We start from the raw sequence: 24423 nt of genomic DNA on the forward strand, positions 1-24423 counted from the left end.
AATAGGTTGGGGAACTTCTAGGAGCTAAACAGCAGCATCCTTTCTAGTATTTGCTTGATCAGCTCTTATTTACAGCATAAACTGCAACTGTTGGAGGGCTTTCTCTTTCTCTCTCATTAATATGCAGTTATTTAATCATTATATGACGACTGATATTACCTTGAATCTCGACAACAACAAACACTGATGAACAAGATTAATTGCCAACTAACACTGTTGCCAAATGTAATAAATGTGACAGTTTAACTGCTATCACGTTGTGCTTTGTAATACTATTCTGTTTAGTCAAACTCATTTAATAGAAATGTTTCCCACGGCCAACCTTTATAATCATTTATGGGGGGTTTTTTTCATGGAGACTTTTCGACTTTGTCAACATCCAGGACATACAGAGATTGAGTTGATGTGTGGTCTAAGCCACGCATTAAACCATAGTTTATAAACTGTCCTTTCAGAAAATAAAGACCAACATGTATTTGAAACAGCTGAGTATTCAACTATTTATCCAAGGTTATCACCAGTTCCGGAACTTTCTCTACCTGCATATTTTCTTTCATTACTATAACATTACTCAGTCTGAAAGAATAGATCGAATTGGTAGTATATGAATCAATATTTGAGAAATCATAGCAATGATAACCTTGTGTTTGGTTTTCTGATCTGCTGCCATTTGTGCCAATTGATTTAGACACTGTAGTTAACTATAAAGTACTATCACCGTATTCAGAGTTCTACTCATGAAGTGCACCTTGGCTTGAGCAGGGGTGGTCTCCCAGGTGAACTATAGGGCAAGACAGGCATGTGCGTGGCAGGAGGTGATGCAGCGTGTGTACAGTGTACCTGCTGGTCTCTATGGGCCAGCAGGATGTTGGCCTTCACTCCTGACCAGGGAAAAGTTCTGCCCAGATGGCTACTGTCCAAAGGCACATCTGATGCATTTCACTTACTACTATCAGTAGTACACACTGATACAACCTCCCAAAAACCAGCTACAGCATTGGAGCACAACTCACTTGGGGTAACCAGTCTACTGTACCCATTAGCTTACAGTTATGCATTATCAATCACATGACCAGGCATTTTGAAATCTAAAATATATATTCTACAACACAAAATATATCATAATACCAACTCAACCATGCAAATAACCTTTCAGTTTTTTACCTATAAGCATGACACAAACTGATGCATTGGTTTCTAATATTTATTGATGAGAGACAATACTGTGAAACTCCATATAAAACAAATACCAACATGTATTCAGTCCGACAGAATGTAAAATTACAGTCAGTCATGATACAATACACAATGCAATACAGTAAATTATCAATGAGGAACATTACACTAATTGGAAATATATCACAACATTCTGTTTACAACTAATAATTTGTATTATTTACAAATATCAAAAGGTAAAACATTTTTAAATAGTCAGTGATACATCAATTCAATAAAAAGTGCATGTTTATCCCATTCTATTTCATCATGAAAATTGAAATGATACATTCAATAAACATTATCAAAAATATATCTGTTGTATGATTCCATGGAGTGGTTTTAGCAATATATGTATTACGCCCCAATAAATATATACAGTGGATACTCAACACTTTTTGGTGATGTTCTCCTACAAGAAGTACAGTTGCCGTGTTCGGGCCTTCACCACTTCATGATACAGTATCACCGAAACAGAGACTGGTTCAGTCCATAAAGCCTGAGCAAATGTGGAGGATTACATATATGTTACAAATAGGTTATATATGTCTTACAGATATGTTACAGTGAATTCATAACTGTGTCAGAGCTGTGTAACTTTCACACTTTCCTTGGGAGCTTCTAGTGGCTCATCGTCTCTGGTTAGGGCTGGGTTATCATACATCTCTTGACTCTTCTTCCTCTCCTTACCACCCTTCTCTTCATCCTCAGTCTTCTGGCAGCACTTACAACAGCAGCAGCAGCGGGTGCCGCAGAAGGCCATGCCAGACATTACCACTCGATCCCAGGGGGCCATGGAGTGCAGGGGGCGGGGCAAGAAGTCCCAGTTCCGGAGCCTGCTGGGCAGGTACCGAGGACAACGTGTCTGCATCAGGTTGACGATGATGATGAAGATGGCCAGGACAACGATGGGCACGGCCACCCCCACCAGGACCTGCCAGCCGGCCAGGGAGAGCCCCAGGATGGTCAGGGGCATGAGGAAGAAGCAGAGCAGGAGGTAGATCGCTGCGAACCAGCGGTAGTTGGCTGTGCGGTTCCCCAGGGCTCTGGCCAAGCGGATGGGGATCCGAGTGAAGGGGATAGGATACCACAGCAGGATCCCCGCTATGTTGAAGAAGAAATGGCACAGTGCAATCTGCAGAGGAGATGCAAACAGGGTGAGTGAGACTTCAATAACACTGATGTATAGAGAGACAGAGTGGACAGAGAGCAATATGACACCGCCATAAAAATAAATGATAACTACAACAAACCTGCAGTGAGTTGGCCAGGGTTTCCCCGGGAGCAGCCATAGCAGCAAGAATAGCAGTGGTAGTTGTGCCGATATTAGAGCCCAATGTCAGGGGATAGGCTCTCTCAAGGCTAATAACACCAATACCTGTTGGACGATAGAGAGAAGGAACAAGACATGGGCCAGAGAAAAATAATACATGCAGGGTTACATGATACTGAAAGAATACTTGAGTGTACCAGTAGGTTTGGATGCAATAGGAGACAGCTAAAGGTAAATGGATAGATAGACGCTAAACAAATATGCCTAACTACTCACCAACAAGGGGCGTGATTGCAGAGGTGAAGACAGAGCTGCTCTGAACGATGAAGGTCATTCCTGCTCCAACCAGGATGGCAATGTAACCAGTGACCCAGCCGAAGGGGAAGGGGAAGTCTGAACAGACAAGACAGAGCAGGTTAAGCATGGGCTCCCGAGTGGCGCAGCGGTCTAAGGCACTGCATCTCAGTGCATCTCACTACAGACCCTGGTTTGATTCCAGGCTGTATCACAACCGGCCGTGATTGGGTGTCCCATAGGGCGACGCACAATTGGCACAGCGTCATCCGGGTTAGGGTTTGGCCGGGGTAGGCCGTCATTGTAAATAAGAATTTGTTCTTAACTGACTTGCCTAGTTAAATAAAATGTTAAAAGCTTGGAGACCTTAACCTTAAGATCACTTTGACTGTATTATGACCCCTTCAACATCAAAGTGAATTTTAGGATTACTTTCAACATAAACATCAAAGTGAATTTTAGGATTACTTTCGACATAAACATCAAAGTGAATTTTAGGATTACTTTCAACATAAACATCAAAGTGAATTTTAGGATTACTTTCAACATGAACATCTAGGTGACCATAACAATCACAGGATAGTCATGTAACAGGACCAGAGCACCTGATGTGACCTTCAATCTGCAGAGTGGCTAATCCTGTGTTATCAAACAGGGCGTATGTTCTACCAGCGTTCTGAGTAGATTGGGAAGATAGCCAATGTCTTCTCACCTGTGTTGAGCACCTTTTTGATGACCACGGCCACCTGTCCCTTGAGCATGGAGTTGAGCAGCTTGACGATGAGGATGAGGCAGGTACAGAGGATGAGCAGGGACAGGGCCAACAGGATGAGGCCCACAGCCAGGTCAGGCAGGTTAGCATAGGCAAAGATATGGTTGCCTGCATGGGAAGATGCCAAATGTTATTAAAGATATACCTGGGACAAGGGTGGGATAAAATTGAAAGATTAGAGAGAAGGTAATTAGTTTGGTGAGATTAGTGATAAGGTAATTTTTCTGTCCTGACAGGACTTCCACCGATTTGATGGAAAGGATAGGAAGAATGTTACTTCAACAGTCAACATGTTTTTTTCCCCATAGCTTCTACACTTAGCCCTGACATGTCTGGTGACCCAAAGTAATGGGTTACATTACAACAGGATCTGATCCAAGCCAAAATGAGAGTGATGACCCTTTCCCTTGTTTTGATTGGCTGATTTTCCAAGCATACAGGTATTCATTTTTTTGGCTGTGTTAGACTTGGGAGTGCTGGCCCGTCGTTCGGCCTTGGGCCACTCAGGTGCTTCTGCTGGCCAGAATGAATGGGACTTTTAAGCGGGTAGAGGGGGTGAGGGGAGGGTATTTGAGCAGGTAGAAGAGGTGAGGGGAGGGGAGGGTATGCGATGAGTCACTAAATAGACTGAATGGAAGTCATTGTCCTTGTGTCAGGTGGTGGTGGTGGGGAGGGGGGGGGGGGGGGTTGTTCTCTGGTTTCACAGATGTTTGACTGAGCGTATCAGGTAATCCAAATTGCTCTGTATAGGCCTTTTATGTGATCATGGGCACAGTGATTGTGCTGTACTTACATCTCTGTAGATTGATCGTCTCAGTCACATTTATCTGCGTCCATGTCTTGTTGCCTTCCACCCAACAGGGGACGCCGATCGTGCAGTTGGCAGCTGAGGGAACTGTTATATTTAAAAGAGTCTAAAAAACAATAATAAAAGTTTTTTCGCCAATACAGATAAATGCACAGTGCGTAATCATTGTAATCAAAACCTATGGAAACAATAACATCCACATTGACTAGTAAAGAAAGGGCATTTTATTAAAGGTCCAACACAGCCATTTTTATCTCAATATCAAATCCTTTCTGGGTAACAGTTAAGTACTTTACTGTAATTGATTACAATTACAATGGTCAAAAAGAAACAAAAATAGCTTCTTAGCAAAGAGCAATTTTTCAAGCTGGTATTTTGATAGGACTGTCTGGGAGTGATCTGAGTTGGGAGGGGAAAACTGAAAATGTGCTGTTATTAGCAGAGAGGTTTGGAACTCTCTTATTGGTCTATTAACTGATTTACCACCTGGTGATGTCACAAGGCATGCCAAAACAGGCTGACACCAAAACAGGTTGACATTTCAGGCGGTCTTTTCAAACAGCGCCTACACTAAAAGGGCATTATAATAATTTTCACAATTTCACAGTATTATTCCAAACTCATAGTGGAAAATATACACTGCTCCAAAAAATAAAGGGAACACTTAAACAACACAATGTAACTCCAAGTCAATCACACTTCTGTGAAATCAAACTGTCCACTTAGGAAGCAACACTGATTGACAATAAATTTCACATGCTGTTGTGCAAATGGAATAGACAAAAGGTAGAAATTATAGGCAATTAGCAAGACACCCCCAATAAAGGAGTGGTTCTGCAGGTGGTGACCACAGACCACTTCTCAGTTCCTATGCTTCCTGGCTGATGTTTTGGTCACTTTTGAATGCTGGCGGTGCTTTCACTCTAGTGGTAGCATGAGACGGAGTCTACAACCCACACAAGTGGCTCAGGTAGTGCAGCTCATCCAGGATGGCACATCAATGCGAGCTGTGGCAAGAAGGTTTGCTGTGTCTGTTAGCGTAGTGTCCAGAGCATGGAGGCGCTACCAGGAGACAGGCCAGTACATCAGGAGATGTGGAGGAGGCCGTAGGAGGGCAACAACCCAGCAGCAGGACCGCTACCTCCGCCTTTGTGCAAGGAGGAGCAGGTGGAGCACTGCCAGAGCCCTGCAAAATGACCTCCAGCAGGCCACAAATGTGCATGTGTCTGCTCAAACGGTCAGAAACAGACTCCATGAGGGTGGTATGAGGGCCCGACGTCCACAGGTGGGGGTTGTGCTTACAGCCCAACACCGTGCAGGACGTTTGGCATTTGCCAGAGAACACCAAGATTGGCAAATTCGCCACTGGCGCCCTGTGCTCATCACAGATGAAAGCAGGTTCACACTGAGCACATGAGCACATGTGACAGACGTGACAGAGTCTGGAGACGCCGTGGAGAACGTTCTGCTGCCTGCAACATCCTCCAGCATGACCGGTTTGGCGGTGGGTCAGTCATGGTGTGGGGTGGCATTTCTTTGGGGGGCCGCACAGCCCTCCATGTGCTCGCCAGAGGTAGCCTGATTGCCATTAGGTACCGAGATGAGATCCTCAGACCCCTTGTGAGAACATATGCTGGTGCGGTTGGCCCTGGGTTCCTCCTAATGCAAGACAATGCTAGACCTCATGTGGCTGGAGTGTGTCAGCAGTTCCTGCAAGAGGAAGGCATTGATGCTATGGAATGGCCCGCCCGTTCCCCAGACCTGAATCCAATTGAGCACATCTGGGACATCATGTCTCGCTCCATCCACCAACACCACGTTGCACCACAGACTGTCCAGGAGTTGGCGGATGCTTTAGTCCAGGTCTGGGAGGAGATCCCTCAGGAGACCATCCGCCACCTCATCAGGAGCATGCCCAGGCGTTGTAGGGAGGTCATACCGGAACGTGGAGGCTACACACACTACTGAGCCTCATTTTGACTTGTTTTAAGGACATTACATCAAAGTTGGATCAGCCTGTAGTGTGGTTTTCCACTTTAATTTTGAGTGTGACTCCAAATCCAGACCTCCATGGGTTGATAAATTTGATTTACATTGATCATTTTTGTGTGATTTTGTTGTCAGCCCATTCAACTATGTAAAGAAAAAAGTATTTAATAAGAATATTTCATTCATTCAGATCTAGGATGTGTTATTTTAGTGTTCCCTTTATTTTTTTGAGCAGTGTATATAAAAACACAGGAAATCACGTTTTGACTGCACTGCCGAAAATCCCACCTTCATTATGGTATTGTGGCAATAAAGCACTGGTCCTTATAAGTAGAATCACTCTGGCCAAGCTAAAAGCTGTCAAACATTAACCCTGCGACCGAGGGCTTAAGAGATAGCACTCCCAGCTGTACTACAGTGTTATCTTGTTTTTTTACTGTCGGAAAAGTCTTCATCATCAATCATCACAAACTTGGTCAACAATAACCCATTGTTTGACTATCTGATGAATAATTCCTGGTGTGACACGGCTATTATGACAGGGTCTTACCGTGATTTTCTCTGTTTTGCACCAGATTTTGATCAGACTCTTGTTTCTGGCCGCTGGGTCACCCGTGGCAATGTCACTGATGACCGTTTTATCCAGCTAGAGGGAAAGAAAGGTTTCTGTTCAGTTGTATATCATTTTATTATAGCCTACTAAAGTTCTCTATCAACTCAAATGTAATATTAAGCTGATGTTTCAAATATGTTTCAGGGTTGTAAAGGTGTCTTGCTAGCCTTTGGAAAGTATTCAGACCCCTTGACTTTTTACACATTTTGTTAGTCTTATTCTAAAATGTATTTAAAAAAAATATTTCCTCATCAATCTACACACAAAAAAAAACAGGATTTTTTGACATTATTGCTAATTTATAAAAAATTCAAAAAAACTGAAATATAACATCTACCTACATAAGTATTCAGACCCTTTACTCAGTACTTTGTTGAAGCACCTTTGGCAGCGATTACAGCCTTGAGTCTTCTTGGGTATGACGCTACAAGCTTGGCACAACTATATTTGGGGAGTTTCTCCCATTCTTCTCTGCAGATCCTCTCAAGCTCTGTCAGGTTGGGTGGGGAGCGTTGCTGCACAGCTATTTTCAGGTCTCTCCAGAGATGTTCGATTGGGTTCAAGTCCTGGCTCTGACTGGGCCACTCAAGGATATTCAGAGACTTGTCCCGAAGCCACTTCTGCGATGTCTTGGCTGTGTGCTTAGGGTCGTTGTCCTGTTGGATGGTAAACCTTCGCTCCAGTCTGAGGTCCTCAGTGCTTTGGAGCAGGTTTTCATCAAGGATCTCTCTGTACTTTGCTCCTTTCATATTTCCCTCAATCCTGACTAGTATCACAGTCCCTGCCGCTGAAAAACATCCCCACAGCATTATACTGCCACCACCGTAGGGATGGTGCCAGGTTTCCTCTAGAAGTGACAGTTGGCATTCAGGCCAAAGAGTTCAATCATGGTTTCATCACACCAGAAAATCTTGATTCTCATGGTCTGAGAGTCTTTAGGTGCCTTTTGGCAAACTCCAAGTGGACTGTCATGTGCCTTTTACTGAGGAGTGGCTTCCGTCTGGCCACTCTACCATAAAGGCCTGATTGGTGGAGAGCTGCAGAGATGGTTGTCCTTCTGGAAGTTTCTCCCATCTCCACAGAGGAACTCTGGAGCTCTGTCAGAGTGACCATCGGGTTCTTCAACTCCCTGACCACCGTAGGGATGGTGCCAGGTTTCCTCTAGAAGTGACGGTTGGCATTCAGGCCAAAGAGTTCAATCATGGTTTCATCACACCAGAAAATCTTGATTCTCATGGTCTGACAGTCTTTAGGTGCCTTTTGGCAAACTCCAAGTGGACTTGGAGCTGCAGAGATGGTTGTCCTTCTGGAAGTTTCTCCCATCTCCACAGAGGAACTCTGGAGCTCTGTCAGAGTGACCATCGGGTTCTTGGTCAAGTCCCTGACCACCGTAGGGATGGTGCCAGGTTTCCTCTAGAAGTGACGGTTGGCATTCAGGCCAAAGAGTTCAATCATGGTTTCATCACACCAGAAAATCTTGATTCTCATGGTCTGACAGTCTTTAGGAGCCTTTTGGCAAACTCCAAGTGGACTGTCATTTCTCCCATCTCCACAGAGGAACTCTGGAGCTCTGTCAGAGTGACCATCGGGTTCTTGGTCAACTCCCTGACCAAGGCCCTTCTCCCCCGATTTCTCAGTTTGGCCAGGCGGCCAGCTCTAGGAAGAGTCTTGGTGGTTCCAAACTTCTTACATTTAAGAATGATGGAGGCCACTGTGTTCTTGGGGACCTTCAATGCTGCAGAAATGTTTTGGTACCCTTCCCCAGATCTGTGCCTCGACACATTCCTGTCTCGGAGCTTTACGGACAATTCCTTCTAACTCATGGCTTGGTTTTTGCTCTGACATGCACTGTCAACTGTGGGACCTTATATAGACAGGTGTGTGCCTTTCCAAATCATGTACAATCAATTGAATTTACCACAGGTGGACTCCAATCAAGTTGTAGAAACATCTCAAGGATGATCAATGGAAACAGGATGCACCTGAGCTCAATTTCGAGTCTCATAGCAAAGGGTCTGAATACTTATGTAAATAAAAAAAATATATTTCTGTTTTATATTGTTTATAAATTTGCAAAAATTTATAAAAACCTGTTTTCATTTTGTCATTATGGCGTATTGTGTGTAGATTGTTGAGGAATTATTTTTATTTAATCTATTTTAGTATAAGGCGGTAACGTACAGAATGTGGAAAATGTCATGGCGTCTGAATACTTTTCGAATGCACTGTAAATACATTGTAATACGTTTCACTTCTCATATTGTAGTTAATGCTTTATCAGGTGCATTGGGGAAACTCATGTGATAATAATAAATGCCATTTAGCAGACACTTTTATCCATAGCAACTTACAATCATGCATGCATTCATTTTACATATGGGTGGCCCCAGCGGGAATCGAACCGACAGTATTTGCTGTTGTAAGCGCCATGCTCTACCGAATGAGTCACACAGGACCACCTATGTTATAGCAATCTGTCAGTCGATGACACAGTCGATGACGAAGCACGCAACCATTGGTTGATGTCTGCAATGTCTGGGCAGGAGCAAAAGTACTATCCTTTGCTTGCTCATAGTTAGTTAAAATCCCATGATGTACACCAGATGACATCATCCAGAATAGCATTTTATATAGTGATTAACAAGATGCTTCATGATGGTGAAATGCTGCTCCTACCTCTATGATGGCACTGGTGAGGGGGTCAGTGATGACGTTTAGCAGGTCAGGGGCATTGTCACCCCCCTGGATGTTAAAGGAGTCGATGACAATCTTGGTGAGTTTATACAGGACACCAGTGGCTGCCTCCAGTGGCAGCAGGATCAGCACAGACAGCCAGTTAAAGAAGTCATGCACGGTGGCACCAGCAAATGCCCTGGAAGAAATAACACCAGGATCTACATCTCACTATTTATCCAGCACGATACAATTCTGCTTGTTACCAAGCAACAAATTATAATGTTTTTTCATAGTCCAAAATGGTGAAGTAAACTTCTATCAATTTAGGCTGCTTAGAAAGTTATCCAGTCAGATGTACCTGCGGAACTCATTTCTGTCTCCTGCCTGCATCATCGCCACGATAGTGTTGGTGACTGAGGTTCCAATGTTGGCTCCCATAATGACAGGCACTGCAGACTGGACCTCCAGCACTTCAATGAAGATACAATCACTTTAGGATTATATGAGACAATAATCACTTGGCTTTGATCATGTAGTTATGTATACAGATGTGTATGAGTGAGTGAAAATGTGTTTGTTTATATTTTAGCAGACGCTTTTATCCAGAGCAACTTATAGGAGCAATTTGTGTTAAGTGCCTTGCTCAAGGACACATCTTTCTCACCTAGTTGGCTTGGGGATTCAAACTAGCAACCTTTTGGTTACTGGCCTAACACTCTTAACCGCTATGCTATCTGTTTGTGTGTGTATGTGCATCCTGTACATGCGTGAATGTCTATGTGTGCATGTGTGTATGTGTCCCATGTGTACTTGTATGTGTGTGTATACTCACATCCAGAAGACACCATGCTGACCACAATAGAGGAGGACGTGCTAGAACTCTGGACTAACACTGTGACCAGCACTCCAATCACCAGGCCAGCCACAGGGTTGGACAGCACCGCATTGTCCTGGAAGATGTCCCCGGCTGCCTTACCTATGGATACACAGTGACACACAGCCAAATTCATAATGAAAACATCCCATAAATGCTTTGATATCCATAAACAGCCCATTTTATGATATTTAGAAACAGAATAAGAGGACAGTTGTAATTGTGAATAATATTGTGTAATGTCATCAACATGAACGTATGTTAAATGAGCAGAGCTAAAACATAAGTATGGACAATAGGTCCCTTATCAGGACCTGGTTGACAACAAAGATTCACTTTTAATTACTTTAATTTGATTATGACTGTATTATATGATTGGGTTGGGTTGAATTCATTTTCTCTACTCTGACAGAGAGAGAGAGCGGGTTTAATGTTACCTCCAACTAGCTGGAAAGCAGAGCTCAGGACGTCCAGAGAGCAGACGAACATGTAGAGAAATCCAACCAGCAGAATAAACTTGACGATGGAAGTCAGAACCCGCATAACCTTCCCTTTGGTATCCAACTCTGTTTCCAAAGAGAGACTGAATTCTTGTTGGTGTAGTCACACAGGTTCTCACTTCAACATTAATTTTCATCCCAGTGATAGGTAAAGAAGGTGAGCTAGGCTGTGTCTGAAATGGCACCCTATTCCCTACATACAGTGGTATGCCAAAGTATTCACCACCCTTGGCATTTTTACGATTTTGTTGCCTTACAACCTGGAATTAAAATTCATTTTTGGGGGGGGTTGTATCATTTGATTTACACAACATGCTTACCACTTTGAAGATGCAAAATATTTTTTATTGTGAAACAAACAAGAAATAAGACAAAAAAAATAGAAAACTTGAGCGTGCATAACTATTCCCCCCCCCCCCCCCCCCCAAAGTCAACACTTTGTAGAGCCAACTTTTGCAGCAATTGTAGCTGCAGGTTTCTTGGGGTATGTCTCTATAAGCTTGGCACATCTAGCCACTGGGATTTTTGCCCATTCTTCAAGGCAAAACTGCTCCAGCTCCTTCAGGTTGGATGGGTTCCGCTGGTGTACAGAAATGCCACAGATTCTCAATTGGATTGAGGTCTGGGCTTTGACTAGGCGATTCCAAGACACTTAAATGTTTCCCCTTAAACCACTCAAGTGTTGCTTTAGCAGTATGCTTAGTGTCATTGGGACAGAGGTTCACCCTCCTGCTGGAAGGTGAACCTTCGTCCCAGTCTCAAATCTCCGGAAGACTGAAACAGGTTCCATGTATTTAGCGCCATCCATCATTCCTTCAATTCTGACCAGTTTCCCAGTCCCTGCCGATGAAAAACATCCCCGCAGCATGATTCTGCCACCACCATGCTTCACTGTGGGGATGCTGTTCTCGGGGTGATGAGAGGTGTTGGGTTTGTGCCAGACATAGCGTTTTCCATGATGGCCATCTGACCAGAGTACCTTCTTCCATATGTTTGGGGAGTCTCCCACATGCCTTTCTTTAAGCAATGGCTTTTTTTCTGGCTACACTTTCGTAAAGCCCAGCTCTGTGGAGTGTACGGCTTAAAGTGGTCCTATGGACAGATTCTCCAATCTCAGCTGTGGAACTTTGCAGCTCCTTCAGGGTTATCTTTGGTCTCTTTGTTGCCTCTCTGATTGATGCCCTCCTTGCCTGTTCCAGGAGTTTTAGTGGGCGACCCTCTCTTGGCAGGTTTGTTGTGGTGCCATATTCTTTCAATTTTTTTATAATGGATTTAATGGTGCTTCGTGGGATGTTCAAAGTTTCTGATTTTTTTATAACCCAACCCTGATCTGTACTTCTCCACAACTTTGTCCCTGATCTGTTTGGAGAGCTCCTTGGTTTTCATTGTGTCACTTGGTTGGTGGTGCCGCTTGATTAGTGGTGTGGCAGACTCTGGGGCCTTTCAGAACCGGTGTATATATACTGAGATCATGTGACAGATCATGTGACACTTAGATTGCACACAGGTGGACTTTAACTAATTATGTGACTTCTGAAGGTAATTGGTTGCACCAGATCTTATTTAGGGGCTTCATAACAAAGGGGTGAATACATGTGCATAGACCACTTTTCTGTTTTGTATTTTTTAGATTTTTTTTAAACAAGTTAATTTCTCTTCACCAATTTCGACGATTTTGTGTATGTCCATTTCATGAAATCCAAATAAAAATAAATTTAAATGACAGGTTGTAACGCAACAAAATAGGAAAAACGCCAATGGGGGATGAATACTTTTGCAAGGCACTATATTGCACAACGTTTGACGAGCGCCCAGTGGTCAAAAGCTGTGCACTTTGTTGGGAATGAGGTACAATTTCCGACACAATTTCCGATGCAACCACACTCTATCTCACCTGACCACTTGAGTCCAGTGTCCTGCAGTTCAGGGAGGTTCCAGGGGTCATCCTCATCCGGGTCCTTGTCCACCAGGTCCATGGTAGAATATGCCGACAGGACGACTGAGTCTTTAGGTGCCTTACCAGCATCATCTGTGAGATTAGGATAATTGTGAGTGGAGGTTGCCTCTGTGTATGGTGATGCTGCCTGGTGGTGAGGTATGGACTTCATAGATAGTAAAGCGTAGCCTACTGTACATACCAAGAGTGGGAGACGGAGTATCTCTGAATTCTGGATGAAGAGGCATTGCCCTATAGGAAAAAATAACTTACTTTGCAGTAAACCATGAAGATCATGTAGCAAACCTCAAGGTATATTGGAGTAAGGCTAAACAGTTTTGACTTGAATAAATCAATTAGGAAAGAAAAAAATGTAAATGTGAAAAGCCAGTACCTGTTCACTTTTTAAATCTTTTTCTCTCCCAGAGGAAACAAATACACAGTCCTTTTATATTGAGACACCTCTATTTGATAGTTTCTAAAAAATATAATATTTTTGTATCCTCCAACGCAAAGCCAAGCAACCTTGTGCCTGTCACAAGATGTTACCAAATATGACAATTTCTACTTTAAATTCTGGAAACTTATTCCATGGGAATAACTCATGGTGATGTTGCTTTTTCACATCCACGTTGACAAAGTCCACAGAGAAATACAAATATGACTGTGTGCTAGGGGCCTACAATCCTCAAGAAACCATACAAAAAGTTGAATCAGTACAGCTCTCTAAGCTCAAATTTTCCAAGGATCAAAATGAGTTATCTCAAACAAAAATAGTGTACATCAGAGGCATACTATGTCTATTACTAGGCTAGAACTAATACAATGAATTCCTATTATTCTAATAATAACAATAATAGTTATTTCATCGTTATCTTTACAACATTTGACAAAAAGAGAGCGAGGTAAAACAGCAGAAGGTATCACTCCTGAAAACAAGCTCCACCAGTCATTGGCTCCACATTGTGTGTAGCTGCGTGCCAACAATAATAATAATCATCATTTAGAGGTTATAAGCGCATACAGCTATAGGTAACAATTCCTAACATATCCTTGTTTGTTTGTTGTAGTTTTATTTTGTTGTGATATTACCTGAATGAGTCTTGTTTCTAATGTGTGGTGTATTGCAGTATGAAGAGTGGTAATACGCACCTGTAGTGGAGGCTTTGCCAGAAGTCCTTCACCTGAGCTACCTGGATACCGCATGCTGCTTATAAAGCGCAAAACACGCTGGACCCTGACTGTTCAAAGTCCGTGGCAAAAGGGGCGCTCTGACAGTGAGTGAGCTTACCTGAGCATCTGCAGTGAATGTAGGTCAGGCAACGTCAAATTATTAGTGTATGATGGAATATTCCTACTCTGGCATGAGTTTTTACAACTATGTTGGCACTAGGTAAAAAGTAGGCTAATGCCTGTCATAAGCTTTTTAATTTTTTTGCGGGATGATAGTAGCAGTCAATCTCAGAAAAGTAGCAAATGAACTAGGCTTAACCAAATAACCTTGATGATTTCAACATGGATTTACTGTATTGCCACATTTTCAAATATCTAAAAGGCCAGTCTGTTAATATTTATCACACTTTGATTGAGAATAGGGTATTCAAATAACGGATTTATAGAAGTTTTCACTAATATGCCTAATTGAATTAAGACTTTAAACAGGTTTAGACCATCTAGATTATTGCTATACCCTAGCCCTTTTCCTGACCTTAACCTAATTATCCTGAACTGCTACATTAATTAACTTAACCTGCTGCGTAAATTCCCCTAGAACCTGCTATGAAAAAGTCACTTTCGATTTGAGCTGTATCATAGTGGCATGTTTTTAGGTTGTCCTGGCCGGCTCAGTTTGCATTTGTATGTAATGCATTTCTCTTCTGAGTGTAGAAAACATGCTCTCTGGTGGTGGCTTGTGGTGGCCTTTGTAGGTTAAGCCAAATTCTTTGGCAAATATTGTAGAGAACAAAAACAACAGTAAAGTATGTTGTGGGTAAAAAAAAAGGTAAGATCTATATAGGCCTACTTTATTATGTAAACAACCAAAGGACCATAGGCAATACACTTTAGTATATCAGAGATAAGACTATTATCTGATTAATGTTTGATATGGCTTGGCTTGATCAGGACAATATTATCATGTTGACACTCTTATAATGGCTCTGGCTGTATGTGGGAATTTAAAATAACAGTTTCATACTGCATCATAAAGGGTTGAAGAGCTCAACTGTGAGTATCACATTATTATAACAGTCTAAGCAACTGTGAGGAAAGAAAAGTCTAAAACATGATAGCCCTACAGTAAGTAACTTCACGTTAAAATGTAATACAGTATGGCAAAGATAGACTATGAATCCAAGTTGGCAAATGTAATTACATTTAGTATCTCTCTCCCTCTCCCTCTCCCTCTCCCTCTCTCTCTCTCTCTCTCTCTCTCTCTCTCTCTCTCTCTCTCTCTCATGCGCACCCATGCTCACACACACACACACACACACACACACACACACACACACACACACACACACACACACACACACACACACACACACACACACACACACACACACACACACACACACACACACACACACACACACACACACACACACACCCTCTTATCAATCTGCTGTATCATACATTTGAAAGTACTTTAAGTTTTCCCACATGTTGTCCAGCAAAAACAAACCAAGCAACCAACCAAACAAACATGGACTCTACAAAATGTTGATTCCACAGGGATGCTGGCCCATGTTGACTCCAATGCTTCTGTCAAGTTGGCTGGTGGGGGACCATTCTTGATACACACGGGAAACTGTTGAGCGTAAAAAACCCAGCCCATGATATCCCATCACTACAACTCCCCTATGGACTCGGGAGAGGCGAAGGTCGAGAGCCATGCGTCCTCTGAAACACGACCCTGCCAAGCCGCACTGCTTCTTGACATACTGCTCGCTTAACCCGGAAGCCAGCTGCACCAATGTGTCGGAGGAAACACAATCTTGCAGGTTGCAGCTTGCAGGCACCTGGCCCACCACAATGAGTTGCTACAACACAATGGGACAAGGAAATCCCGGCCAGCCAAACCACCCGGACAATGCTGGGCCAATTGTGCGCTGCCTCATGGGTCTCCCAGTCACCGCCGGCTGTGACACAGCCTGGGATTGAACCCGGGCTGTAGTGACGCCTCAAGCACTGCGATGCAGTGCTTTAGACCGCTGCGCCACCCTGGCAGTTAAAACTTTTGTCTTGGCCATTCACCTTCTGAATGGCACACACACAATCCATGTCTTAATTGTGTCAAGGCCTAAAAATCCTTCTTTAATCGGTCTCCTCCCCTTCATCTACACTGATTGAAGTGGGTTTAACTGGTGACATCAATAAAGGATCATAGCTTTACCCTGGATTCACCTGGTCAGTCTATGTCATGGAAAGACCAGGTGCTCCTAATGTTATGTACACTCAGTGTATATCAGATCAACATTCAGTTTTGGTTGAATTCATATAAATCAACCTCTGAAACCATTGGGTGACATGGTCACTTGCATCAGTAGCTAATTTTTGTAGCTGATTTTTGCTTGAAATCTACCTTTAAATAAAACAAATGTTGAGTATTACAGCATGTTGCAGAGAGGTATCATTTATTTAGAATCAGGTTTAGGACCTTGTTTGTGCCATCATAAATCCAAGTGTACTTCAGTTCAAGCCTATATGCCACACACATTATTGGTGACTGATTTGTCATGAATGACATTTGAAGTTCATAACCATGCAACCAACCAACGTCCAATCAATGGAAAATGCTTCATCAAGGATATTCCCCTACAGTTTTGTGCTTACATGTTTTTCTACTAAAGATACATTTTTTCAAGATATAGTGATAAATAGTAAAGACAAAATGTATTTGCAAAACACAACTCATCTGTTGAGGCTCTGTTGAGGCTCTCTCAGGAAAATGACATCTCCCTCAACAAAATGAAGGAGCTAAGCAGCGGAGAGGGTCAAAACCTGAAATAGTCCCTTTACACAGACAGTGTGGTGAAGAAGGCGCAAAAGCGCCTCATCAACCTCAGGAGGCTGAATAAATTCAGCTTGACCCCTAAGACCTTCACAAACTTCTAAACTTCTTCCTGTCGGGCTGTATCTCCGCCTAGTACGGCAATTGCACCATTCGCAACCGCAGTGCTCTCCAGAGGGGGGTGCGGTCAGCCCAACACATCACCGGGGGCACACTGCCTGCCCTCCAGAACCTACAGTATCTGGTGTCACAGGAAGGCCAAGAAGATCATCAAGGACCTCAGCCACCCAAGCCACGGGCTGTTCACCCCACTACCATCTAAGGAGGAGACAGTACAGGTGCATCAAAGCTGGGACTGAGAGACTGATGAACAGCTTCTATCTCCAGGCCATCAGACTGTTAAACAGTAACCACTAGCCGGCCTCCGCCCAGTACCCTGCCCTGAACCTTAGCCACTGTTACTAGCCAGCTACCACCCTGTACGCTACCCTGCACCTTAGAGACTGCTTTGCCCTATGCACATAAAGTCATTGAACAGTGGTCACTTTAATCATGTTTACTTTACATACTGTTTTATATGTATATACTGTATTCTAGTCAAGGCTCATCCTATATAAATGCTGCTGTAAACACCTTTTCTATTCATATACTGCCCATACAGTCTATACACACCATTATATACCGCGCATTCAGAAAGTATTCAGACTTTTCCCACATTGTTACATTATAGCCTTATTCCCTCATCAATCTACACACAATACCCCATAATGGCAAAGCAAAAACAGATTTTTAGAAATGTTAGCAAATTTATACCAAAATAAAAAAGCTGAAATATCACATTTACATAAGTATTCAGACCCTTTACTAGTACTTTGTTGAAGCACCTTTAACAGCGATTACAGCCTTAAATATTCTTGGGTATGACGCTACAAGCCTGGAACACCTGAATTTGGGGAGTTTCTCCCATTCTTCTCAGCAGAACCTCTCAAACTGTCAGGTTGGATGCGGAGCATCGCAAAGCTTTTTTCAGGTCTTTCCAGAGATGTTCGATCGGGCTCAAGTCTGGGCTCTGGCTGGGCCACTCAAGGGCATTCAGAGATTCCTGTGTTGTCTTGGCTGTGTGCTTAGGGTCGTTGTCCTGTTGGAAGGTGAACCTTCACCCCAGTCTGAGGTCCTGAGCGCTCTGGAGCAGGTTTTCATCAAGGATCTCTCTGTACTTTGCTCCTTTCATCTTTCCCTGGATCCTGACTAGTCTCACAGTCCCTTCCACTTAAAAACATCCCCACAATATAATGCTGCCACCACCATGCTTCACCGTAGGGATGGTGCCAGGTTTCCTCCAGACTTGATGCGTGGCATTCAAGCCAAAGAGTTCAATATTGGTTTCATCAGACCAGGGAATCTTGTTTCTCATGGTCTGAGAGTCCTTTAGGTGCCTTTTGGCAAACTCCAAGCAGGCTGTCATGTGCCTTTTACTGAGGAGTGGCTTCCGTCTGGCCACTCTACCATAAAGGCCTGATTGGTGGAGTACTGCAGAGATGGTTGTCCTTCTGGAAGTTTCTCCCATCTCCATAGAAGAACTCTGGAGCTCTGTCAGAGTGACCATCGGGTTCTTGGTCAACTCCCTGACCAAGGCCCTTCTCCCCCGATTGCTCAGTTTGGCCAGGCAGCCAGCTCTAGAAAGAGTCTTGGTGGTTCCAAACTTCTTCCATTTAAGAATGATGGAGGCCACTGTGTTCTTGGGGACCTTCAATGCTGCAGAAATGTTTTGGTACCCTTCCCCAGATCTGTGCCTCGACACAATCCTGTCTCGGAGCTCTATGGACAATTCCTTCTACCTCATGGCTTGGTTTTTGCTCTGACATGCTCTATAGGACCTTATATAGACAGGTGTGTGCCTTTCCAAATCATGTCCAGTCAATTGAATTTACCACAGGTGGACTCCAATCAAGTTGTAGAAACATCTCAATGATGATCAATGGAAACAGGACGCACCTTAGCTCAATTTCGAGTCTCATAGCAAAGGGTCTGAATACTTATATAAATAAGGTATTTCTGTTTTTCATTTTTTATATATTTGCAAACAATTCCAAAAACCTGTTTTCGCTTTGTCATTATGGGGTATTGTGTGTAGATTAATGTGGAAAACAAATAATACATTTTAGAATAAGGCTGTAATGTAATAAAATGTGGAAAAAGGGAAGGGGTCTGAATACTTTCCGAATGCACTGTTTAGCTACAGTATATACTGTATATATATATATAATCCGTATTCTGACATTGCTCGTTCTGATATTTCTTAATTTCTTTCTTTTTACTTTTTGAATTATGTGCGTATTGTTTTGTATTGCTAGGTATTATTACGGGACTGTTGGAGCTAGAAACACAAGCATTTCGCTGCACCTGCAATCACATCTGCAATCTGTGTACATTAACAATTCACTTTGACTTGATGTAGGCCTCCATGCATGCCCTGGCTTCAAAAGTAACTACAATATTTAATGCTTGGCCATATCAATTGCAATATTTACCTCAAAATCTTAACATTTTTTGACAGGGATCATGTACAACAAACATTGCATCAAATTTGTCTCATCTGCAGTCCCATGACATCATACAGTGGCTATGACAGTAACTAAAGTTCACATCATGATGGCATAGAGAGATGCCCATTGCCCACTGATGAGAACGGCATTAATAAGCTTATCACAAGAGCGTAATCACTGACTCACAAATTACTATTACTACTGCAATACAATAATAAAAACAGATAAGGGTGTGATTTATTATTGCCCCTGGTAGGCTATATAGTTCATCTTCTATTAAAGGTGATTAGTGTTATGGGTGTTACGCGGAGCAGAGCAGCTGAACCCAAGAGAACTCAGACGAGGAGACTGGGATAAGGTAACCAAGGTATTTATTGAAAAACAGTGGGAAGATGGTGTGCAGGCCAGGAAAAGCTTGGGCGGGTTGCAGGGAGCCAGATGCTGAGGCTAAGGCTGGAGTGATGGGAGTTGGGGCTAGGTAAGCAGGTCCGGAGAGGAATCCAAGGAAGCAGTAAAGTGGGGGGTCCGCGACAGGGTAGCAGGACTGACAAGACGTGGGACTGGAGACAGGGACCAGAGTTAGAGCGGACAGAACTGTAGCTGAGAGGAAAACAGCATCAGGCAAGGGACAACAGGCACAACACGAAAACAGGATCTATGCAGGAACAAACAGCTTAAAACGCAGACTGAGCAGATTTTACAATCCGGCAGTGTGGAAGTGGCAGGGCTGAGTATTTGTAGAGGTCTTGATTATGGAACAGGTTGCAGCTGGTGGGGATCTGCTCTGCCTCCAGCACACCTGTCTCTGCCCCCCCCCCCCCCCCCCCCCCCCCACACACACACACACACACACACACACACACACACACACACACACACACACACACACACACACACACACACACACACACACAGGGAGAGAGCACTGGGGGAGGGGTGGCAGGTTAGGGAGACACAGGATGAGCAGTAGAGGGTGTGGCAGGTGCAGATGTAACAATGGGTAGGGCTAGGCGTTTTGGTAATTTTTTCTGACAGAACATTTAGGTCATCCGACCTCAAGAGCCCTATATAGCACCTCCTCACAGCAAGTGTGAATGAATTGTCACGTGTGCATACCATCATCATCTAACATAATTATCCATTTAGTCCAAAATAAATTGGCAACAATGTGGATTGACTTCAAATTCAATTATTCTCATCAGCAGCCTAACTTAATTAAGGCCATTATCAAAATAAATATTTAACTTATTAATTAGCTGTTGTATTGTAAACACATCGTTCATGGCCGGTGTGTGCTTGTTTGCCTATAATCTGTTTTCGAGAAATGTAATCATCGAATATTATAAGAGCTTTCATTGTCTGTTTATATGTAAGAACGACCAATGTTCTGAATTCTGTCGCTGTACATTTCAAAAGTGCTGAACAAATAGTTATATTGACTACGTCCGTCGTCTCTCGCTCATTAATGTCTTTATCGAAATTACGGATTGCCTCTTATCCGCTTGTCCCTTTATACCATAGTTTGTATATCTCAATTGTCAGTAGAAACCACATTTGTTTAAGCAAGTCAGCCATATCAGCTGTGTTTCTTTTAAAGGCAGTAAATGAGGCTGAATAAACTGTAGCAGCGGTAAGGTGTTGGGACTGCTGTTGGGACTCTGCTGTTGGGACAGCTTTATGTAGGCCTAACAGTTTGTGGGCACCGTTTGTCACCGTTATAGTGCAATTAATGTCATGTTTAGTGTTGTGTAGGGGCTTTGCTGGCATGCATCCTACATGTTTTTGTTTGCCCCACCAAGATGTACATGCTAAAATCACCACTGTCTGAAAATAGTCTACATTTCCCCCTCTACATTTTCTGATATAAAAATGCCAATCATACCTATATTTTAAGGACAGACAAAGAATATGTTGTAAAATATATTGTTCATTGATGTTGTCTTGTTATGTAAAGATGAGACTATTTCGCTATATCCTCCACGGCATGACCTGTCAGCTATCTAAACTGTCTTAGGTAGAAGCATTCTTCCTCGACACCATAATGTGTTTCTTTTATTTCAGATGGCTCTGTATCAGAGGAGGCTGGTGGGAGGAGCTATAGGAGGACAAGCTAATTGTAATGGCTGGAATGGAATTCATGGAATGGAGTCAAAGATGTGGTTTCCATATGTTTGATACCGTTCCATTGATTCCATTCCAGCCATTACAATGAGCCTGTCCTCCTATATCTCCACTCACCAGCCTCATTTGCTGTGTAGTCTGTTTTTCCATGTATAATCTAATGCTAAATTATACATTTTACACAATATATTGTTGTCATCTGCAAATAACACCCCAGCGGGGTATTGACACACTCTTTTTTCAAGTGATAAACTGATTCTGGCTGGATTCATAGTCTCTCCCCTTTAACTGTCCTAATGAGGCTGTTTTTATAACCTCCGATGATCAGGGATTGTGTCTGTTGGAGAGGATCAGCTTGAGCAAAGTGAGGTGTAGAAACATTGAGCTACAAATAGTATTCCCTGCCAAATAATAGGCTTTGTGCGATTACATTTCATAGAGCTATGCCTCCCCTGGCTTAGGCGATCCCCCCCACCAAACACTCAAGCACAACCAAATATTGAATGATTGATTGGTGACAGCTTGTGTGAATTAAAGTGCATTTCTTAGGATTTTCTGCCTGCAGCAAACCCAGTGGATAATAAGGTTTGCTCCAGTGTGTGGAATAATAACCAGATAGGCCTAATAAGTGTCAGTTATTTTTGAACTTTCAAATGTCTCAATCAGTAAGACTAACTTTGTCAGTATCTTTTTTAAACATACATTTTATTTTCAGGACTGGTACCGTCAGATTTATCCAATGCCAGATTATGTTGTCTCAAAAGCTAGTGTTTAAATGTTAATGTATGCAAATGTCTGGAATATTTTTGTGCCCTTTAATTTTCATTCCTCCAGACAATGTATACAAATGTCTGTATACTGTCTCAGGATAGATGTCCTTGACCTATTCTGAGTGCACACATTATTTTAATTTCAAATACACCCACAATGGAGATAAGTGTGTGAAAGGTGAAGGGAGGGGAGGTTGAGCGTCTGCTACCCTATAATACACGTCACTTTACACAGGGTTCATGACTAACATGTAACCTCAAATACTTCAGAAACTTTTATATGTGACTTTGTTTTACAATTCATCCAGTCATTTATTAACCATGGATACTGATACAATTCGTTTTTTCCATATGACTTAAGGAATCCCACATTCTGTGGCACAACCTTTACCCTGCTTGGATTGGTCCTCCACCCACACTCTAATCAAATATACATTTCAATGGATGAAAACTGAGTTTACAGCATGATCATATACAATGTAACATGCTGAAACATGACCGTGCTTAAAATCTTTGGCATGGAATGAACTATTTTTTTCAAGAGGTCTTATCGAATTATATTTTCAAAATGGCATTGCATCTGATATCGTCTTATTTTATTTATTCTGTTATGCGCAATTATGGCATAGTGGTTAATGATTGCCCAGAGCGCCTTTGAGTTGATGCTGCGTAGCTATCTGCCGCGCTGGCTCTGTAGTCCACGCGGGGTCAGAGTTTATTCTCTTGTCTCCTTACTGCTAGGGTCCACCCAGCACTATAGTACTCTGTTAGGAGTCTATAAAGCCATAAACACTCTCAACTTCTTGAACTCGTCTCATCTAGTTCATCCTGGGAGGCTTTAGAGAGAGAGGCTGTATCTGCAGTCAAGGTCACCACATGGGCCTACCACCCTGCATTGGGATGATGGAAAACTACTTAGCAGCATCAGCACACACAGTCACTATGGACTGGACAGAGTTCCTTGCTTCTCATTTACCTTTTCAGGTTCGGGATAAAGTTTTCTGAAAGCCCTCAGTACTGTAATATAAAACCTTATTCACATACTGAATGTCAAGTTGAGCTTTCATTCATGTTCTAGTATGTTCTAAATTAGATGTGCTGTGACCATCTCAAACTGTGGACTGGCAGAGCGGTCTATAATTGTAACGGTTTTCTTCCTGGGATGAAGGAGAGGACCAAAACGCAGCGCGGCTAGTGTTAAACATAATTTAATACAGAATGTCTTAACACTACAAACAACAAAACAATAAATGTGAAAACCAAAAACAGTCCTATCTGGTGCAGAACACAAAGACAGAAGACAACCACCCACAATCCCCAACACAAAACAAGCCACCTATATATGATTCTCAATCAGGGACAACGATTGACAGCTGCCTCTGATTGAGAACCATATTAGGCTGAACACAGAAACAGACAAACTAGACACACAACATAGAATGCCCACCCAGCTCACGTCCTGACCAACACTAAAACAAGCAACACACATAAGAACTATGGTCAGGACGTGACAATAATGCCCGTGGTAGGCCGTCATTGTAAAATAAGAATTTGTTCTTAACTGGCTTGCCTAGTTAAATAAAGGTTAAATAAATAAAAAATATAAAGAGTTGGAACTCTCCACGAGGTGTGTCCTTTATTTTATTTAACTAGGCAAGTCAGTTAAGAAAAAAACATTATTTACAATGATGGCCTAGGAACAGTGCCTTGTTCAGGGGCAGAATGACAGATGTTTACCTTGTAAGCTCAGGGATTTGATCTAGCAACTTTTCAGTTACTGGCTCAAAACTCTAATCACTAGGCTACCTGCCGCCCCACTTTACTAGGTTAACTATTAACACCTCTATCTATCCCTGTGCCTGCCGGTCTCATATAGATGACAGTCCTTTGGACTTTTCTATCAAAATAGTCTTAGACAGTAGACTTGACTTAGGGAGCTCATTTGCTCTCCACTGAGTGGTGTTACTCTGCCACCCTCATGGCCCTGTAGCCTCTCCCTATAGGAGTCTATCCTCAAGGTGGTC

The 24423-nt window shown here is 42.8% G+C and overlaps 1 protein-coding gene across 1 annotated transcript; it reads right to left on the reverse strand.

Moving 5' to 3' along the window:
- Positions 1-1449: 1449 nt before the first annotated feature.
- LOC120054274 (sodium-dependent phosphate transport protein 2B-like) lies at positions 1450-12990 on the reverse strand. The gene is made up of 11 exons (XM_039001695.1): positions 12909-12990; positions 10952-11080; positions 10473-10616; positions 9999-10110; positions 9641-9836; positions 6902-6997; positions 4348-4468; positions 3495-3662; positions 2765-2881; positions 2469-2593; positions 1450-2350 (listed from the first exon to the last, which is right to left on the reverse strand). The coding sequence occupies exons 1-11, from the start codon at positions 12988-12990 to the stop codon at positions 1799-1801; spliced, it is 1842 nt and encodes a 613-aa protein (XP_038857623.1). The 3' UTR covers positions 1450-1798.
- Positions 12991-24423: the final 11433 nt, after the last annotated feature.

This window comes from Salvelinus namaycush, chromosome 10, assembly GCF_016432855.1.
Source record: "Salvelinus namaycush isolate Seneca chromosome 10, SaNama_1.0, whole genome shotgun sequence".
Lineage (NCBI taxonomy): Eukaryota > Metazoa > Chordata > Actinopteri > Salmoniformes > Salmonidae > Salvelinus > Salvelinus namaycush.

Coding starts and splice junctions, on each gene's coding strand:
- LOC120054274 (XM_039001695.1), bottom strand. CDS start 12,990: ATGGACCTGGTGGACAAGGACCCGGATGAGGATGACCCCTGGAACCTC. Junction 10,111..10,472: donor CAGCATGGTGTCTTCTGGAT/GTGAGTATACAC, acceptor TCTTCATTGAAG/TGCTGGAGGTCCAGTCTGCA. Junction 9,837..9,998: donor GACAGAAATGAGTTCCGCAG/GTACATCTGACT, acceptor TATTTCTTCCAG/GGCATTTGCTGGTGCCACCG.